This window comes from Rhipicephalus sanguineus, chromosome 4 (genome assembly GCF_013339695.2).
Source record: "Rhipicephalus sanguineus isolate Rsan-2018 chromosome 4, BIME_Rsan_1.4, whole genome shotgun sequence".
NCBI lineage: Eukaryota > Metazoa > Arthropoda > Arachnida > Ixodida > Ixodidae > Rhipicephalus > Rhipicephalus sanguineus.
Genome location: NC_051179.1, coordinates 50,582,513 through 50,603,107, shown reverse-complemented (window position 1 = coordinate 50,603,107; position 20,595 = coordinate 50,582,513). Strand labels below are relative to the sequence as shown.

The 20,595-nt window shown below is 45.8% G+C and overlaps 1 protein-coding gene across 1 annotated transcript in view; it reads right to left on the bottom strand.

Annotated features, from left to right (window-relative positions):
* The window catches only part of LOC119389950 (transducin beta-like protein 2), a 285,922-nt gene that overhangs the window by 48,161 nt on the left and 217,166 nt on the right, over positions 1 to 20,595 (bottom strand). The window contains exons 6-8 of the mRNA XM_037657411.2: positions 9,397 to 9,532; positions 5,178 to 5,227; positions 1,366 to 1,560 (exon numbers count right to left, since the gene is read on the bottom strand). Of these exons, the coding sequence (XP_037513339.1) occupies positions 1,366 to 1,560; positions 5,178 to 5,227; positions 9,397 to 9,532 (381 nt within the window). The remainder of the gene's footprint in view (positions 1 to 1,365; positions 1,561 to 5,177; positions 5,228 to 9,396; positions 9,533 to 20,595) is intronic.

Here is a 20,595-nt window from a genome sequence, read left to right as displayed (position 1 = left end):
GCCTCTGATGCGCTAGACTTCTCTGACTCGACATTTATATAAAGGTACAAAAGTTTAGCGGACAAAAATAGCAGCGTGTGCTTGAGATTTAGCCCACCCAACGTTATAGACCGTGGATTTCGCATCATCACCGTAGCAGCTCGCAAAGGCTAATGGAATACTATTTCGAAATACCAATGGTTTAGATACGGTCAAAGCAACGAGGCGTTGAATTAAGCCGTCAGAATATGAGTGAGAGAGAAAGAGAGAGAGAGCGTGTTTTTCGGCAGTGGACTGGAGGGGTTATACACGTGGTGCCGTGCTTGCACGAATCCATTCATCTCATAAAAAAAGATTTGCCTCACATACACTTCGTGGCTCCGGCACGTCGGTGACCCATAAGTGTGTTTAAAAAGCGAGAATCGAAAACGGACGAAACGGGACGCAACACAAACAGGTACGTAGAGCGTGTGTGTGTGTTGGGTGCCTTGGCGTAGTGTTCGGTTCTCGCTGTTAGGCATAATGAAAACAGCAGAACATTTTTTCTTTAGCAGGTAAACATATTCAACGTTACCAAATCATTCAATACGAAACTTGAAATTGGCGCACAAAATATTCGTTGAGTGAAAAAGTGAGAGAGTGAAAAAAAAATAGCGTGACAGAAATGTAACAAAAAGGCTCACGCAAGTGTCGCTCCTTCGTTAAACGACAACTTATAGAGAGCGGCCATCCATAATGGTAAAATACCTTAGTTTTTAATTTTTTTTTCAAAAAGTGTAAGCCGTACTTCGCGCTATCTCTCACATACCCAGAAGCGGGGCGGGGCGACTCTCAGAAGGCAAGCGACGGACTCGGCACGGCTCTTGTCCTGTCTGTATCTCGAAGCCGCGTCAATCTGATATTAAGGCGAAAGCCTGAGATTCCTCGTAAAACGCGAAAATTGACCGTCGGCGCCCCGCGTCGGCGGCAACACGAGTGATGCAAAAACTCGTCATCACGTGAGGACGTCACCATATGACGTCGTAATGACGTCAAAAGTCGCAAAAAATTGTGACGTCATATAAAGTGACATCACATGATGACGTCATCACAAGACGTCGTCGCTTGGTCAAAGGTGGGTCGATTACGGAGGCAGTGCAAAAACCAGATGAGGTGCAGAAAGCTTGCAACGCCTCCGATCCTTGAGGCATTGCAAAACCACGTTCGGTACGTACAGAAAGCTTTCAGAGGGAGGAGGGGGATTATCAGTGCATCGACTGAGAAAAAAAAGAAGATGGCTTTCGCCTTCGAGTCGTCCTTATAGCGAATGCATAAGGGACCCCTGCGAGTTTTTCCCACATAGCGGTGCTCTCGTGGCCCTATAGATGCACACACACATGGACTCACCGTTGTGCATGTGCTCGAGCTTGCCGTTGAGCTTGGCCGTCCTGCCGCAGAAGATGTGCACCTCGTCGTCGGTGGCGATGGCCACCGTGCGGCCGTCGGGAGATAGAGCCAAGCACCGCGGGGTGGCGCCCTGGCTCACGGGAGGGAACTGGCCCGTCGTCAGCAGGTACGGCTCCTGGCCCTTCTGGTACTCGACTGCGCAGGCGCAAAAGAAAGGATTCGAAGATGTACTTCTTCGCTATCGACTGGTACCGTCTAGAAGAAAGAAGCCCCTTCTGCCACATCATCAAGACGACGTCACACGATGGAGGATAATGCATTGTGTGGTTAACGTAGGTCGATTTTGCTTCTCGTACTCGACTACGCAGGCGCAAATGACAGAAAGAGAAGGGAGCAAGAAAATCGTACAAGCGCTACCGATAATTTGGGGGAATCGGTAGATATACGCGCTCATAAGGAGAAAGCTGCTAAAACACCCAACTTAAGGCTATTGAAGGAGGAGGCATGTCCACGATTGAGGTCTCGCTCACGATATAGCTCTGAAATAACTGTAGTGATTTCTAATCAGATAATAAGTAGCTTTCGAACTGCACAGCAATATTCCCCGACACGCGTAAAAACTTCTCCTTCGTCGTATAAAAACAAAGGAAAAGGCGAAAATTCTGCGGACATAGAGATCTGCAGCGGAGGTGGTCCTTGCGGCGTACTCGACGCCATTACCGTGTTGAAGATCTCAAAGCGACGATTATCTACACGTCATCAACGCATTGACGATGTCATCGGTAGGCACAGCGCATGCAAGCGAGCGGTCTTCGACTGCTCCGTCGATGCCGCTGTGCGATAGGACGGGCCGCCCGCAAGCACGCTCGAAGCGATGGTCTTACGTGAGGGGCAACGAACAGCACCGATGGCCGCGGTATGACAAGTTGATATATATATATAGCAGACTGGTGGGTGACCGGGCAGCAAAGGGGCGTTGAGCTAGCCGCTGAACCAACATCTTCGTCGACGGGGCCCGGGCACGTTCATTAATCTGAGAGTGGGTTTGACAGCTCTCGCCAGCAGTACATACAGCTTTGACCGCGAACGTACCTCATACGCACCGCGTTTTTACTTCACACCAGGTGCACGCCACAACGACTCCGCTTTTGCAGAATGCTCAGCGTAATGAACATGCGTGTGAACACGTATACGGGTCGTTCAGGGGAGTTAAACTGACGCGTTTCTCAATATAACGGCGACATGGGCGCATACGTATCTATTAATACACCCACAAAGCAAGCCAGTGCTTTATCAGCGGGTGCCAGTGGAGTAACACGTGCTACTGTATTGCATGTACGAACGTCCCGGTGGAATCCCAGAGCTAAGTGTCGGTCGTCTTCAGCTCGTTAACATTTGAAATGATCCTGGTACACATGTCTAACCCCCCCCCCCTCCCCTCCTGAAAAAAATGGTTCGCTACGCTACTGACCGTTATTAATGTCAAGGTTCGCACAAACGGGGCGGCGTGCTCGGAATGTAGCGGTGCTTTCCTGCTACGCACGTTCGGACGCATCGTAGATTTTTCTGCTCGTATAAGCAAGCGCATAATTACAGCCGCAAGGCCCGCCGATTGTGGTTGGAGACTTCCCTATTTTATTAACGTCTATAGACGCTCCTCCCACAAGCTTCTTCATACCGAGGACGCCAAGGTCAAATACAACACCGGTGCGAAAGGTGCACTCGATGTCGATGAGCACCGATTCGGCCAAGCGCAAAGTCGCTCGATGCACACACTACGCATTCGTGCGTCTCTCTCTCTCTCTTTCTCTCTCTGTTCGTGCGGCTGCAAACATAGGACACAGAAAGAAAGTATGAGGAAAAAAAGCACGCAAATAAAATTGCGTCGAAGATTCCACAAAGAAAGAAAGAAAGAAAGAAAGAAAGAAAGAAAGAAAGAAGAAAGAAAGAAAGAAAGAGCCATGTCGTTGTCCTCGATGACGAGCGGTCAGCCGCGTCTCTTGACTCCTCGCCCGAGCCTTCACGTTTCTTATCTGTTTTCCCCGTTGCCGCTTTCTTGTTTTTCCTCCACCGTCGTCGACGAAGAAAGCTCGCAATTATGATGCCCGTATAGAGGCGGTGGCCTCCCCCTGTGTATACCGTACCGCCGAGCTGACGAGCAGTCGCTGTGAAGCTATTGCTGGCCCCGTAGATGCTACTTTGTTATTATCCTCATCCTCCTCTCCCCTGTCAGATGAACGAGCCTGGCGGCAGAGTTGCTTGCCCCAGAAGCTTAAAAAAACGCGCTTTGTTCACTCCCTGTCTTCGTGAAGGTGATCCGCGAATATGACGCAACTGGGGAGGACGGTCCGCACACTTCCAGTGCACGCTGCTACGTTTTAAACGCGTAATTGAGAAGCAGCGAAGACCAGATTTTAAGATGAAAGCCTCAAGCACGAGATCTTGGGGAGCCAGCCGGTGCGCAGCATGTGACAAGATGAGGTGGAGGCAGCGCTGCGAAGGAGCAGGTACGGACGGCTCCATGTCTGTGGGGACCGTCCAGTGGTACGACGATCCCTGCCTCGCGGGGCATCGAGGCAGGCACACTGAAGACCGTCAGATGGCGCCGATTGGCGCGTAGTAAGTGGCGGTCATTGGGACGGTGAATAAGGCGTGTGGTGTTCATGGAGCTGGTGTAGATCTCATTTTCTCAATTTTTATCTTTCCGGTCGGTGCGCTGCGAGGTGGCCACCCGATATAAAGGGGAAGACCACCATAACTGTCGTCATCAGTATTAACTGGTCAGACGTTGAGATAACCAATAGACGTTTAGAATATTGGTGAACAAGAAGCGGATAAGCGAGATGGCAGAGCAGGAGTCGTTGCAGGCACAGATAACAGCACGTCAAAGAAATTGAGGCTTTTTGTGCCGAGAAAAAGTAAATAAATAAAAATGAAAGATAGTATGTTGGTGTGTAACAGATAAAACAACACCCCACTGTAAAAAAAAAAAAAAGCAAGGTGGCCACCGGTACCACTCTGTTTCAAAAGTGATACCAATAAATGCTATTATACACGTCGCCTATAGAGTTACTATTACAGAGGCTTCCCTAGGCAAGGACAGCTTATACATTAACTCTATACGTATGGGGTGCCTGAAGTAAGCGCAATGCCATTCAGTCTCAATTCTTTTTTTTTTCTTTTTTCCGGTGCACGACGTACGCCATGCATGGCTGCCGGCGCTGAATCGACACCACCTATATAGACTTGTGGTGTTGGTTGAGTGGTCAAGGGTAAGCACGAGAGATTTAGAGTATTGTTAAAACAAAACAAAACATGGAATGCGTGTTTACACAATCTACGCCGCGAACATGCTCTAACTTTTCTGACCGCGCAATCCGATTCTTGACGAACATGCCGCGGTGTGTGCCACGAGTTCCTTTCGCAAGAAAGGTCTCATCGCCTGAAGTCTGTATACTGAAACGGAGTGTTTAATGAAACGGGAGACATGTACGGATACGACGCGATCTCCGGAAAGACGTGTTTAAAAAACCTTCTATGGACGCGTCGAAGAATGCATATTGATGCCCCGACTGTCGCGGCATAATGAAAGCCTGTTGAATGGGGGTGACGGATGCGGTTGCCGCCATGTATGACCGGCTGAATGCAATATCGTAGGCGGGATGTGACTTGCACTGCGTTTTTCCTGTTTAAAAACGACATAGCCTCCTTACACCCCTCGCATCCCCATTCTTACGCAAAGCATCGACTGATATAAAGCGCTAGCGCGGCAGAAAAAAAGAAAACCAGGAACTAGCACCGATTGTACTCACTGTTGCAATCCCAAAGCTTCCACGTTCCATCGCGGGAAACAGATGCCATCCTGCACAGATTGCAAATAAGAGGGAGAGCAAACGTCAGATTTGAGACGTCGACACAAACCAAACAAGGCCACGGTGTCACCTCGTCGCGCGATAAGGTGGGAAGCTGAAAACACCAACGAACAACACGCAGTAAACGGATAATCAATTTCGTGTTCCGTTTATCGTGTATTGCTTTTCCATTATATACCGTAGTTGCTCACACTGTGATACTGTTTACGCAAACATAACTTTTTTTTACACGCCAAGAACACTTAGGCATCTTGGAACGGCTTGCCAAGTCCCAAAATCGTACCTGGAAAAGTTTATACAGGATCAGCTCTCAGCAGTGTTTAAAGTATACCTTTATTCAAGCGGGAGTGTGTTTGTGTGTGTGGGGGGGGGGGGGGGGGGGGGGGGGGAGTGGCAACTTTTCTCGAGATTGGCGATATCCATTCCACACAAAGGCTGCTCTTATGCATGCATAAGAGCAGCCTATGTGGAATTGATGTCGCCAATCTCGAGAAAAGTTGCCACCCCCCTGTCGGGCGGGGCAATGCGGCGCCTGCGACTCGTATAAACAAAACCGAGCTGCGGGCGAATATGCCGGGTGTCGTCACGTACATCAGCTGGCTTCGGCTGTGTTTTCCTGGAAGCGCACCTTCGAAAACGCGTGGTGGTGTTGGCCGGTACATCTCCGTCAGCGCCTCGTACAACGGTGCGGTGGGCGCAAGCCATTTGGCGGGGGACTCGGACAGCGACGGCAGCGAGCGTCTGCTCAACGAGCTCGGGGCTCCGATTTACGACTTCAAGTACTCGCCACGGACTGCGACTCTGCCGAGCTAAATGACCCGACGACTATGGTGTTGCAGATCTCAGTGGCTGGAGGCATCCGAGCACCGTGCTCGAACCGTGGGAACGTGACCTCCGCTCGAGAGCGCCGTGCACGAACTTGTGAAGACCCCGTGCGGTAGTGTTTCTAAGAGACCCGAAGGGAAGGTCCGGGAGAGACGGATTTCGGAACGCGCCGAGTGCGCATCGGAATAAACGAACTGAATTTTACCTAGTCTAAATCTCCTCTCATCAGCGACATACGAGAGCCGGCTTTCTCGGTTCACACCGGAGAAAGGGGCACACTAACATCCCCCCCCCCCCCCCACACACACACACTCCCGCTTCAACAACGGTATACCTTAAACACTGCTGAGAGCTCATCATGCATAAACATTTTCAGGTATAATTTTAGGACTCCTTCATTTACTCCTCCCTCATTCAGCGTTGACTAAAATATTCTGGGTAAAATATTCTTTTTTTTTTTCTCCTTTTGCATATATATCCACCCAAACCAACAACCACTAACTATTACTACTATCTCGTCCCCCACCCTATATTAGCCACCGTGCCGCTTCCGTGGAATCTTCGGGACCCACTTTCATACGACTGGATGACGTCACATTCGTCCAATCTCTTCTGTACTTCTCAGGAACTATCTGGGAGAGAGCACAGACCAGTTCCATATTCGATGGTCTCCCACTTTCCCTGGTATTGAGAGCTGCTGAAGCAGGAAAAGCTTAAGACGCCTTGGGCATACGACTCTACTACTCCATTCCTTTTTTTTTTGCAATCTTCATTCGTATCTTTATGTCCGAGCAGAGCTGCGAGGACCTTCAGGCGAAAAGCGGTTATAAAACCACGTGAGAGAGCCTGAGGGCCCGCGCACATGGCGCAGTTTTGAAATCCAGGCCCTTAACAAATAAAGTACAATAATAGAAGGAAAAAAGAATTTAACAAATATTAGAGGGATGTTGTACAAATAGAACAGAACAAATAGACACATAGAACAAATGAGATCATTATGCATGTACACTCATAAATGCAATGAACAATAATGAATAAACGTGATAAAAACAAAGAACGCGCGACACAGAGTCCAAGAACGTAATACAATAACGATGCCCCCCACCCCCTTCCATCTCTCTCTCAACGAACGCACGATCGGCCTCCAAGCCATACCGAGAGCTGCACCGAATGTGCGAACAAAATAAGCAAGCAAATGATGCAGATCCCACGTGCACGCGCTGTGGGAATCGGTGTTAACGAAGCTTCGATGCGTCGTAAAGACAAAACCGCGTATCACGACAAGAATCGAGCGGCTATCGGCTTTCAGGCGACGAACTCTTTCGGTATAACGATCACTAATTGGCCACGGCGTCGCAAACCTTGCAATGCACGTAGCGAAGGTGACTTTTATTCAAGGGCGACATATTCTCTAAGCGATCACTTTCGGTGATATGCTATCGATCACCTTCGTGAGGTTTCACGTGTGGCTCGGAGGCAACGGAGCTAGACGCGTCCAAGTATAGTGGGTCAGCGAATGTGTTCCTGCTAACGTGGCGCTAATTAAGATAGCGAGCTTGGCACAGCGTTAGAAGCTCTGTATAAGCCGTGCCAACAACGACGTATCGTCCGGTTCGAAGTCGCGCGAAACCTCGCGAAAGTGATCGCGTCCTCGATTGCGACGATACCCGCCGCGGTGATCTGGTGGTTACGGTGCTCGACTGCTGACCCGAAAGTGACGGGATCGAATCCCGGCCGCGGTGGACGCATTTCGATGGAGGCAATATGCTAGAGGCCCGTGTGCCTAGATTTAGGTGCACGATAAAGAACACCGGGTGGTCAAAATTTCCGGTGCCCTCCACTACGGCGTCCCTCGTAAGCATATCGTGGTTATGGGACTGATGAAAAAAAAGTGATGACGTCATCACGACATCACATGTTACCAAAACTTGTGACGCCACTGTGACGTCACATGATGACGTGTCGCAAGACATCGTCGCTTTGTCAAAGGTGGGCCGATCGAAGCCACGTGAGGTGCAAAAAGTTTCGGGGGGGGGGGCGGGGGGTCATTACAATCAACTAAGAAGAAGAAGAAGGCTTTCGCCTTCGAGTCGTCTTAGGCAAATGCATGAGGGACCATGTGTTTTTTTTTTTATATATATAGGAGCGGATAGCCGACACTAGACAGCAGTGTAGCCAACATTAGCCAGAATTAGCCGACAGCGCTGGTGTTCATTTTCGTAAGCGTTTCTTGTGTCCTGGGGCCTCTCACTGCTCGCTATTAAAATCCGAAACGGTTTGGTAATGGAGTTTTATTTTTCGAAATTAATCCACTTTGTAGCGTACATTTTGTCTTCATTAAAGTCTTAAATCGTGGTGCTTTGTCCTGTACTTAAATTACCAGTTTATCTTTGCCATCAAATTTTTAGTACGAAAAATGCTGTTTCTTGATGCTTAAAGAAAAACTGCTTGCAAAACGCCAGTTGACACCTCATAGAGTACCTGGTTAAGCACAATGAAACTAAAATAAATAAAGAAGTATAGGCTTACAAAGGGGACAAACAATAGTTCTGACAGCATCAAGGCGACGCGACAATCTTCGCTCGTCTCATTGTTGCGTTCTTGTTTACACAGTACCGCGTAACATCTAATTCCGCTTGCCGTCACGGCGATAATTGTATCCGGAAAAAATAATCGCTTCGGTACGCGGAAGCATATAATGATAAATAAGCGACGGCCGAATACAATGCCCGCAAGGCACGACCGCAACTTCCGAGTATTTCAGAGGCAACGACATTACTATAGAGAAATCCCGGTACACGAAGCGATAAGCAAGCACCTAGCTCATAGAAGCTGGCGCTCGGTTCGTAGGAACAATTTTCGTAACGATCGACAGCGTTATCGAATTTACACATAAAACAAAGGGGGGTGGGGGGTGGAGGTTGCCAATGTGTGAATTACGTCCTGTACAACGTGAACAAACAGTTCCCAGATAAGACGAAACAAGGCCATGGAGATAAAGCGTGCACACGAAAAAGCGCACTTTTGATAAAGAATGCTGCGGCGTTGCGCGCGTATTGAGCGACCATCATGCGTCGTGAACGCGCTGCGAGAGCGATATCAGCTACACAGGGGGCAAATTAACGACAGCGCCCCAATCGTAACGCCATATATATATATATAGTCCTCACGTGTGCTTTTTTCACTCTTGTGTCCGAATATCAATACAAAAGAAGGAAGAAAAAAGAAAACTCAATTAGGATGATGAATTCTCGCATCGAATACGAGAAACAGCATAGCACGAACTATTTCGAATGTTCGAGCACTTTAAAGGTGAGGACGGATGTATGTATACCTGGAGGAGTCGTTGGAAAAGGCGAAGCAGAAGACGCCCGACGTGTGACCCTTGAGCTCGAAGGCCCTCTTGACCTCCTTGAAGTCACCCGTCTTGTTGAAGCAAACCTCCCAGACCTTCACGTCCGGAGTGAAGCCTGCATCATGCATGGGAAGACGCGTGTCCGCGGTCAGCACGTATACAGGTGAGCGCACGCGACGCTAGGGATGTCAGTGAAAGCACAGAACTACTAGTATACGGTACGTGGTACTCGCGTTCTGTCGCTGCGTGAATAAATATTTAAATTAAGCCACTGGGTTTTTTACAAGACAGATCCGCGGTACCATTACGAGGCACGTCACGCAGGCGGGCGCCACCTCATTTCCGTGACCTCCCGCGGGGTTCTTCAACGCGCGCACCTAGCTTTAAGTATATACCCCAAATATGGTAAAATTACAATTAAAAAGTAATTAGGTTATGTTACTAATTAGTTTTAAATTATAATGAAAATAAATTAATTACACATTCCTGCTGGCCAAAAGTAATGAAATTGCTTTGAAATTCTTTTAAACGAAAGTTCGTCACTTATGCACCAACTCACGTACACTTCATTTTCAGCACATATACATTGAAACCTCAAAGATCTTGGTTAAACTTCCCGCTCTTGAGGTTTGGCACTCGGATGAGCTTGTCTTTCTTATTTTTCTTTTATTTCTTGGTAACTTTTTTATGCGAAAGGTAAGCGGACATGCTATATTTTAGTGCAAAAGTAACTGAAAAAGTAGAGTAATTTTCTTGAAATTATTTGCTTAAAGTAATTACATCTTTAAATTACCAAGCCCATAAAAGAGTCGCATTACAATCTCATTACACTCATTACAGCAAAACGAAGTTAAACTACTCTAATTTCATTGCTGCCAAGTCTGGTTTATACGAAGACGTGTGTCTCATTTCACCCGCATCGAAGTAGCCGTCGTGCAATGGAATAGCCAGGATCGGTGTGTGTGGGGGGGTTGGGGGGGTTTCACCTCTCCCCACCAAAAAAATTTTCAATTTTGCATGATTACATATACACGGACACATTGAAACGCACGCACAAACATACATAAAGTATGGGTGAACCATACTTTAAGATATTTTGCGGCACTCACAACTGGAAGCAGCAAAACTGACATGGTCATTAAAGTGATCGCTAGAGGTTGAGTCGCACTTTCGTTTACGCATTTATTTTTTACACTATGCATGTTCATTTTCGCCATCTCATCATTACCATCGCATTTCTCTATAATTCTTCTTCTTCTTCTTCTTCTTCTTCTTCTTATTATTATTATTATTATTATTATTATTATTACTGTTATTAAGGCGAAAGGCTTACATGCCTCATCGAACTCAAAAAGTGACCGTTGTCAGCGACACGACTGGTACCAAAAAATCCTATGACATCATACAAGATGTGACGTCATCATGACATATGACGACGTAATCACATGACATCTTCGCTTGGTCATAGGTTCACCGATCCCTGATTTGTGCACTTTGGCACCGTATTTTACTATGCTTAAGGGCGAACTAAAGAAAAAAAGACATGCCTTGAATGTTGACATTTAAAAGAAGGCACTACGGAACATTATAAAATACAAGAACTGTTCAGGAACGGGCACTATATCAGCGAGTATGGCCATGTTTAGCTAAAGACTTATGTTTAGCGTGTATACGTGCCATCTGCAGTCACGTATACAAAAGACACAAGAAGGCGTGCATACAGTGCACATGATACTTCGGGACTCGTCGTCGACATACAGGACGCGCGCACACAAGTCATTTATTTATATTTTTTTTCCCTTCACAGCTGCGTAACCTTCACTCTGCCCTTTATCTATACACGGAGGTCGGGACGCATCGGGAAATCGACAGCTCAGCTCAACAAAAAATGACGCGCATTCGCCTGCCTCCATCATGTGTGTATTAGTCACCACAACTCCGCGTTGCTACGGGATGTATACAAGCGCGGAGGAAAGGACCTTGCGGGACTGCACAATGCGGGAGTCGACGACACCGGCGCCGACTGCCGTGCCAACCTACCTCGGCTGCGCTCGTGACAACGGTCACGTCTTAATCATACGCTCCTGCAGTGTAGACAATGCATACATGCACTGCGCCGTACAGCTGCGTCCGCAGTGACTCAGCGTCGATGCAGCTACAAGAAAACAGCATTGTTTACAAACTGCGCGCCCTTGGTGGCTTCCTAGAAGCGTTGACGTGCAGTCCGCGAGAGAAGCCATACCATTTAGAGCAGGGGTCTCAAACACGAAGACCTTTCGCTAGTTGCCCGGCCCGCACTACCTTCGTACATAAATTTTATTTTAATTCTTTCAAGTATGTTCATGAGCTACACAGGCATGACTGCTCTCAAGCATTTTTTTTTTTTCATGAGGCACCCCATGCGGTCACCATGCGTTGAAGCATAACTGTGAAACAAGAACTCTATATTTAAGAATCGGCGTCCAGATTTCGGTCATTCTGGAGATCAGTATACCGATACGTTTCTCGAAATATGACGTCAAATCCCCTGCAGGCCAATAAATGGCCAATGGCCAATTACCGTTTCTAAGGGGGCATTAACGTTTCTAAGGGGGCTCTTGAATCTATTCGGTATGGTACCATACACAACGAAAATGAATGAGAGTTAATCCCTTCTTCTAGGCATTTCGAACCTACTATTGTTAAAATGCCACGTGCATCAATTGACAATCATTCAGTGAAACGTACACCCTCCCGTCCCCTCCTCCCCCCCGCCCCCCGCTTTTTGTTCCTTTCTTTTTTTTTTTTTCGCGTTCCTTACGACTCACCCAGTCGTCGCGGTGGCCTCAGGGGCACAATGTATAGCATCAGGGGCACAATGTATAGCAGGTACGATTCCCTGTTGCGCTGGCTGCACTGCTATAATAGGAAAGGTGACAGCTCTCATTTATTGCGCATTGCTAGCCTTAGAGTGTAAGAAATCAATTCGTAGTCTCCTACGTCATTCAGCTGTTGCGTTGCTGATAGGGACCTCCGGGAGTCGATCGTCTTGTGAAACGCTCAGAAAGCCGATGGAGGGACTGTCTGCGTCAGAGCTCGAGATAGAGACGGTACCGGACAGGCCGACGGAGTATGAAGTCATCGCCGGCACCACTTGCTCTTGTTGTTAAATAACTATATAGACAAATATTAAAGAAAGGCTATCCGGAGACACTTAAGGAATCAACGCTATATATACGCCTATAACTCCATCTTCGGAGGGGTAGAAGCACTGTACGCTTGCAAAGAAGAGAGTGAGAGAGAAATCAAATCAAGGAAATAAAAAAAGAAACGTGTTTATCTAACCGAAAACCCTGACATGACGTGTACAGGGACGCCGGCGAGATATAAAGAAAATTAAAAAAAAAAGTAAATTCGAGTCTTAACCTACAAATGTTTTTTTTTTTGTTGTTGTGACCAGCTTAATTAAAGTCAGAAAAAACATCACTGCCAGCCATAAATAGCTCCGCAGAGGAAGCGCGGCAAGGGGGTGTCTGCGTAAAAGGTTCCAGCGCTCTGACGCATTCGTGACGTGGCGTTTGGGTTGGCCACACATATGTATACTACTGTTTCGGCAGCAAGTCGCAAAGCAACGGCAAATACAGCAATAGCAGTAAAACAACACACTCGTAAAACAACAGTTCGACGAGTGTGTCAGGGGACTTTCTGATGCTTTCCGTTTCGCTGTATATAGGAGTGACGTCACAGGCTCATCGGCCGGCCAGTATACGATCAAAAAAGAAAAAAAGAAAGAAAGAAAAAGAAAACAGCTTCGATCAAGTGGGCTGGAACGAATTAAAAGGGGAGACGTGACCTGTGTTCGCGATGCATGCAGCGTCGTGCAGTGCGGCAGCTTCGTGCGTTACATTGCACATATGTATGCGTAAATCTACGCTGTATAGAAAGTGCTAGAACGAGAGAACTGAATAATGAATATGGATATAAACGAAAAACTGGGTAAATACCATCGGTATGCAGGAAAAATGCTGGTAAACGACGCGTTCAATTAGGTAAAAGCGCGCGCGCATGCGCATTGAGGCGAAGTGGTGTACAAATTTTTCGTTGTATGAGCTATTCCCGCAACCGAGCGCACCTCAGCAATACTTTTTCGGAGAAAGAAATAGATAGATAGATAGATAGATAGATAGATAGATAGATAGATAGATAGATAGATAGATAGATAGATAGATAGATAGATAGATAGATAGATAGATAGATAGATAGATAGATAGATAGATAGATAGATAGATAGATAGATAGATAGATAGATAGATAGATAGATAGATAGATAGATAGATAGATAGAAGATAGATAGATAGATAGATAGATAGATAGATAGATAGATAGATAGATAGATAGATAGATAGATAGATAGATAGATAGATAGATAGATAGATAGATAGATAGATAGATAGATAGATAGATAGATAGATAGATAGATAGATAGATAGATAGATAGATAAAAACAACATATAAAGTTAACTTGGTGAAAATATCCAGTATGTACCGAAGGAAAAAACAAGTTTTTTAATTTATTTCCCTTTTAAATACACCCACGCAATGGTATTTACTGTAACATGTTTAGATACATAGAGAGAAAGAGAGTCATTGTATTGCGTGCGTGTATTTCAGAGCGATTTTACGTTGACAATGCGCCTCATTAACACGAGACGAACAGCGAGCTCCAATTGGCTTTTGACTGGATTGGCTGTAACCCTTGAACAGGAAGCCCCAAAATTTTCTGCGAAAGAAGCACTGATGTGATTGGAGAAACTGAAGCCCATTGCTGCCCAACAGACTGCTGTGCCGGAGAACATTTTGGACACGGTAACTCAATTCATGACCACTGCGATGCTAAGCGCACAAGTGCCGCAAAGGATTACTGCATTCTTCACAACATGTTCAATAAGCACAATTTCGCATTAACATGAGCATCATGACAAATAAATGGGTTGAAATTTCATTTGAACCCCTGATCTTTCTCTTAGCTCAAGCTGCAACATAGCTATTTCAGTTCAGTGAACTTCCACTTAAACTTTTTTTCTGGGGTCTCTTGAAATTCGTTCAAGCGAAGTTTCACTCTAGTAGTATACTATGACAATTTCTAAGTCTTTACTCGTGTCATTTCAGCCCATTTCAACGGAGGAAATACCCTCGAAACTAGGTTCTTTCAGCAAGAAGTGTGCGCCCCTTCTTTGTCGATTATTCGAGTAATCAGGCCCCAGATTATTGCCAATACCCGTGACCGCGCGGCGAGTTGACGCGAAAACTTCATTGGAGGTGTCGTCACATCTACGATTTTCTAAACGTTAAGGTGCCGTTTAATTTCCGAACTCCCCGCTGCACAAAGAACGGCCGCACTTTCTTTCAGCTGGGTTCTCAATTTCATTTGCTTAAAACTAATTTCTTCAATTGTGAACGTCTCTTCCACAGTGAGCATTTTATCATGTGTTCTGTAGCCACCACCGACACCTGATTTAGAAATATAGGGCGTGAGAAGCTAGTCCAAGCGGATATTCTTACAACCTCCATCAAAATTGTATGGCTGGAAATAAATTACTACTACCAAAGTCACCTAAAGGGTGCGCAAAGTCTGCCCCGTACGTTTACTAAGTCGGACCTGTCCCGTTACTGTTTGAAGAGCAGTGTTATGGCAACGCAGGCTTTTGACTACAATGGCGGCCGAAGGTCCCTGACGTTGCATTCCAAGAACTGTTTACTTCCCATCTTTACTCCTGGAAACCCAGGGACTATAAAGCAAGGAAAAACACGTCATCTTGGACTCGACCAATCGAAGGGCGGGGGGGTCGGGAACTATCCTTAATCGGGAACCCTGCGTACGCCCATGAACACCCCTGTTTTATTGCTGAATAAACAAGTAGTCGAAAACATGTGGGACGGTAGGTATAGGTTAAAGCTGGCTATCTAAACACGCGTTAAAATAGTACTGACTTTTCATAAAATTAGAAAAACGAATGAACACAAACAAATCAAAAACGAACCACGAAGAAGTGACGCACCTGCGTTATTGTTCATTGTGAAAGTACAATAGAACATTGTACTGCCCACATGTGCGAGACGCACGAATGTAATTTTTCGAGCGGCCCTTTCATTAAATACAAACGCGTCAAAGTTGACGTAAACGTCAAACCAAACGTGAAAACACGAACGTCGTTTTTCAAGTGGACCTTTTATGAAACACGCACACATTAGTATTCACGCGAAAGTTCATTAAAAACAGTGCTGGGCACTAAATACACGAACGTCATTTGTCATGTGGCCCTTACAGCCAGCACGTTAAAGTTAACGTGAAAGTTCAGGAAAAAACACATTACTATGTGTGAAAGACACGAACGTCATTTTTCAAGTATTTTTTTAACCAAACACCCGATACACATAGAGTTCAGAGAAGATCCGCTAATCTCATCAAACCAATTAAGTTACTATTCTTAAGAGAGTATGAGTGCAAATCAGCGCAACCGACAGAAGGGGACAGAAGAGAGGACACAGAGTGTTGAACTTCCAACAGCTCTGTGTCCTCCCTTCTGTCCCCTCCTGTCGGTTGCGCTGATTTGCACTCCTAATCATGTTGTACCAACACGCTCAATCTTAAGAGAGAATTCCGTAACACTGTCAAGACGCATCTCTGTCCGGCGGGGCATGACCACACCACCTGTTACTATAGGCGTGCGCATGCAGGGTTCCCCATCAGAGGAGGAGGTTGTCAAAACCTTCATCTCAGGACTCAGGGCACTTAAATATCACGACTATATCGAATATATATCTACAGCTATAATCAAAACCGACGTTCCTTCATTGAAGAAACCGTTTTTAAGCCTATATACTAGCCGGGGTTTGGCGCATTATCTGCTCGCTTAAAAACCGGCCCCCTGCATCAGTGGCGTAGCCAGGAATTTTGTTCGGGGGGGGCTCACGTTGCAGCGCGACCTCCTCATTGAATTTTTAGAACGACTAAGTATATGAATAACATTTATTTATTTATTTATTTATTTATTTATTTATTTATTTATTTATTTATTTATTTATTTATTTATTTATTTATTTATTTATTTATTTATTTATTTATTATATACTCAAAGGTCCCATATGGGACTTTACATGAGGGGTGGGCGTCATAAAATGGCGGTATCGATGAAGGTGTATGTTAGGATGTGGTTGAGTCTGCTTCCTGGGTGGCATTTTTGAAGCGCGCAAAATCGCGGATGACTGCTGCTTCGTTCGGAAGGTCATTCCAGTCTCGGGTGGTGCGCAAAAAGAAGGGCTGCTGAAATGAGGTGGTGTGGGCACATGGCGGAATCACAGCATTTGGATGACTTGTGCGATGACCTCGATGGACCGGCTGGATGAGGTGGTTGTCACGCGGGGTTGAATAAAAGAATCTGTGAAAAAGGCAGAGACGTGCAATACGACGACGAAGAGCGAGGGTAGAAAGATTTAACTGGGATTTGAGGGCGGAGACGCTCGAGTAGCGGGAATAATCTGAAACAATGAATCTGGTTGCTCGGTTCTGTACTGACTCAAGTATTTCGATATGATTAGTTTGGTGGGGTCAAAGACAGCAGCTGCATACTCAAGTTTTGGTCTGACAATGGTGTTATAAGCGAGTAGTTTAACGGAAGGTGGTGTCATGGAAATGTTACGGCGTGTGTACCCGAGAGCGCGGTTATCGGAGTGAATTATGTGATTTATATGGTCGCGCCAAGATAGGTTACTCGAAAGATGGACACGCAGGTATTTAATCGAGTCAGTAGCAGCTATATGACAGTTGTTGATGGTGTAAGTAGCCGGCGTGTGGTTTCGGCGACGATGGAAAGAAATTAGTGATGTTTTTTCGCATTAAGGGACATCAACCAGGTGGTACACCACTGCTGAATGCGTGAGAGGTCATGCTGTAGAGAGGAGACATCGGTGGGGTTATTTATAGGGCGGTAGAGGACACAATCATCAGCAAAAAGACGGATGTTAGATTCAACGGAAAGCGGAATATCGTTAATGTATATTAGGAATAAAAGAGGCCCTAGGACGATACCCTGGGGCACGCTGGACAAGACATGCGAGAGGTCGGAGGAGTGATCATTAACATGCACGAATTGTTTACGGTTTATTAGGAATGCTTTAATCCAGTTAAAAACATGCCGATGAAAATTTAGACGCGAGGTTTTTTTGAAGGAGACGGGAGTGGGGTACCTTATCGAAGGCTTTTTCAAAATCTAAGAACAGTGTGTCAATTGGGATGTTACGGTCCATATGAAGGTGAATGTCGTGCAGGAATAATGTTAGTTGGGTCTCGCATGAGTGATCTTTACGAAAGCCATGTTGGTTTGGGTGAAAGAAGTTTACGGATGATAAAAATGTAGCAACATGAGAAAAGATGACGTGTTCCATGATCTTTGAACAAACACTAGTGAGCGAGATTGGTCGGTAGTAACCTGCAAATGAGCGGTCACCTTTCTTGAAGAACGGAAAGACCTTCCCAACTCTCCAGTCTAATGGGACTTCACCTGTGTCGGGTGACTGCTGAAAAATGATTGACAATATGGAACTACATACATGTTTAGTATTTTTCAGAATTTTGGCGTTTATGCCATCTATACCGCATGACGAAGAGTTCTTTAATTGGTTAATAACTTTTACGATTCCCTCTGAATTGAATGTAATCTTTGGCATTGGCGGAAAAGCAAAATGCGGAAAATCAGGAAGTTCGTTGTTAGGTTCGTTAGTAAAGATTGAACAAAATGCAGAGTTGACGGATGGAACGTCGCAGTCGGCAACGGGGAACCCAGAAGTGTCACAAAGAGAGACTGTGGTTTTGTCGTCCGGTTTCATAATTTTCCAAAAGCGGCGTGGGTATGTACATGTATTACCATGTACATACATTGTCACTGGTATTACCATTAATATGTATTACCAGTGACAATTTGTATTAGATGCTGCAAATCACTTCTTGAATGCTGCCCTCTGTTAAGAACGAGTAAGAAATGTGTTTTTTCGTAAAAATATTATGTTGGCATGCCCGCAAAATCTTTCCAGGAATAACTGTCTTCACTCTTTTCAATATTTGTGTTTGTGTGTGTGTGTAACAGGTACGGCAAATATCACGTAAACTTCGGAACTGCATCAGCTTTGAACTGAAGAGGTGCCCGATAACAAAAAAATGAAGTCCACGAAATAACCAGGATTTTAATGCAGATTGTTTACGCAAAATGTTAATCTTTTTGCACAAATGATGCGGCCAGGGAAAAGCAAGAATGGGAAAGTACACCTCGAATACGGGCAAAATATAAGTCACCGGAAACAGTGCGCAGTATGCTTACGCAAAACTTCACAAATGTACATTTAAATATGCAATCAATAAACGGAACTAAGCAATGATCACTATACATAATGGCCAACTGATATGTCCTTGGGCCAAGCTGCTGACTCGGACGCACCATGTAAACAGAACTATAAAGGAAGAGCGCAGAAATAACGAAAGAAACTACTTCAAAACTGTTTTAAAAGTGCGAACCACTATTGTGCACTCAATTTAAAGGAAGGTTGCCGCTTCTAGTTCAAAAAGCAATGAAGAACAAAAACGACAAATGAAAGTAACAAACAATGCTGTTAGTACGGCTTCCCAATAGTTGAATTTGTTTGGTAACGCCGCGTACGCCGACCTCTCAGTGAACAAGGTGAAGCTGTCGATTGGCTGGTAATGTCCACCTGATGCCCGTATTCTTATGTTTATATTAGGTCACAGTGTTAACTGCTAAAAGGTACAAAATCCTCACGGCTTTAAAAGGTGGTGAACAATAATATTGCGTCAGAATTACGGGCTCATTGACCTGAACTCTGGAACAGTAGTGTCTTTTCCTTTCGTTTGCGCTGATTTTTGTCCTGCTCGGTATCAAAGGACAACGTTGACCCGGCGAGGAAGCTTAGCGAAGCGGTCAATGAGTTCCGACACGCTGATGTCGACATTTCTGTGGGCGTACAGAAGTGCCTGGCCAACCATGCGTTCCTCAGACATCGTGGAGCGTAAGTAGTTCTTAAGTAACCTCATGCTTGAAAACGTTCCCTCTGCGCTGGCAGTGGTCACTGGAAGGGTGACTAGAATCCGGAGTAGCTTGTACACATTCGCACAGAACCTGCTGTCGCAATGAGAGAGGGCATCGGTTCCTGTACCGGGGCTCTGGTTTGCTGCTTTGTTCGCCCACTTTGTCCACCATAGTCGCAGTTCTCCAAAACCAGCCCTCGTTTCGACGTCATGCGCAAAAACGGTCAGGAGATTTTCTGCTCCTTTCTCCCGATCATCTTGCATTGGTGGTATTGCGGATGATACAATTAATGAAAAGTCCTTTAGAAGTGTCCTGTGCTGTTCGAACCGTTGGTTTAACTGGGCTAGTACGTGGTTCATGAACGTAATGAACAGGGTTCTGCGAAAATATTCTTCCGCACTTTCGAATGCATTGCTCCCAAGGTTTTGCTTCCGGACACCGGCTCGACGGCTGGTGATCTCCACATTCAGTTTTTCTGCCAATGCCTGCATTTGTGCAAATATTTTTGAGAAAGAAACATTCGTGTTCTTGCGGTCACTTTCAATTGTCTGCTGTATCACTTCTCTGTCGTCAATGGCAGCGCTCATGTCGATACTCCTCGTCTGCAGCTTCTTTGACAGTGGCAAAGTCAGTGCTAACACGTGTTCCGTCACATGCAGGCTTACAAGGAACGCTGGTGAAAAGAGTGCCAACATTAGACTGTTTGCCTGCACTGGACTTTCGCCATTTCCGTTAAACTTAGTCTCCTCTAGTGCTGCGATCAACGGCTGAAAGAGGCTCACAAATGAAAGCACTGCATCGTGCTTCTCGGCCCAGCGCGTTTCGCATAGTCCCAAAAGGCGCTGCCTGGTAGGCTCAGGACAGCTCAAACTTATCACTTTTCGCAAAACGTGTTTGCGGCTGGAAGATTTACGGAAAAAGGCTGACGTCGCCTTCAGAGTCCCAAAAGAGTTTCGAATGTCTGTGATGGAGCATGCTGCACACACAACTAGATAAAGGGAGTGACACGCGCAGTGAATACATAGAGTGCGGCTGGATATTTCTCACGGACAGCAGCTTGAACACCATTCGTTTTGTCGGCCATCGAACTTGCACCACCGTA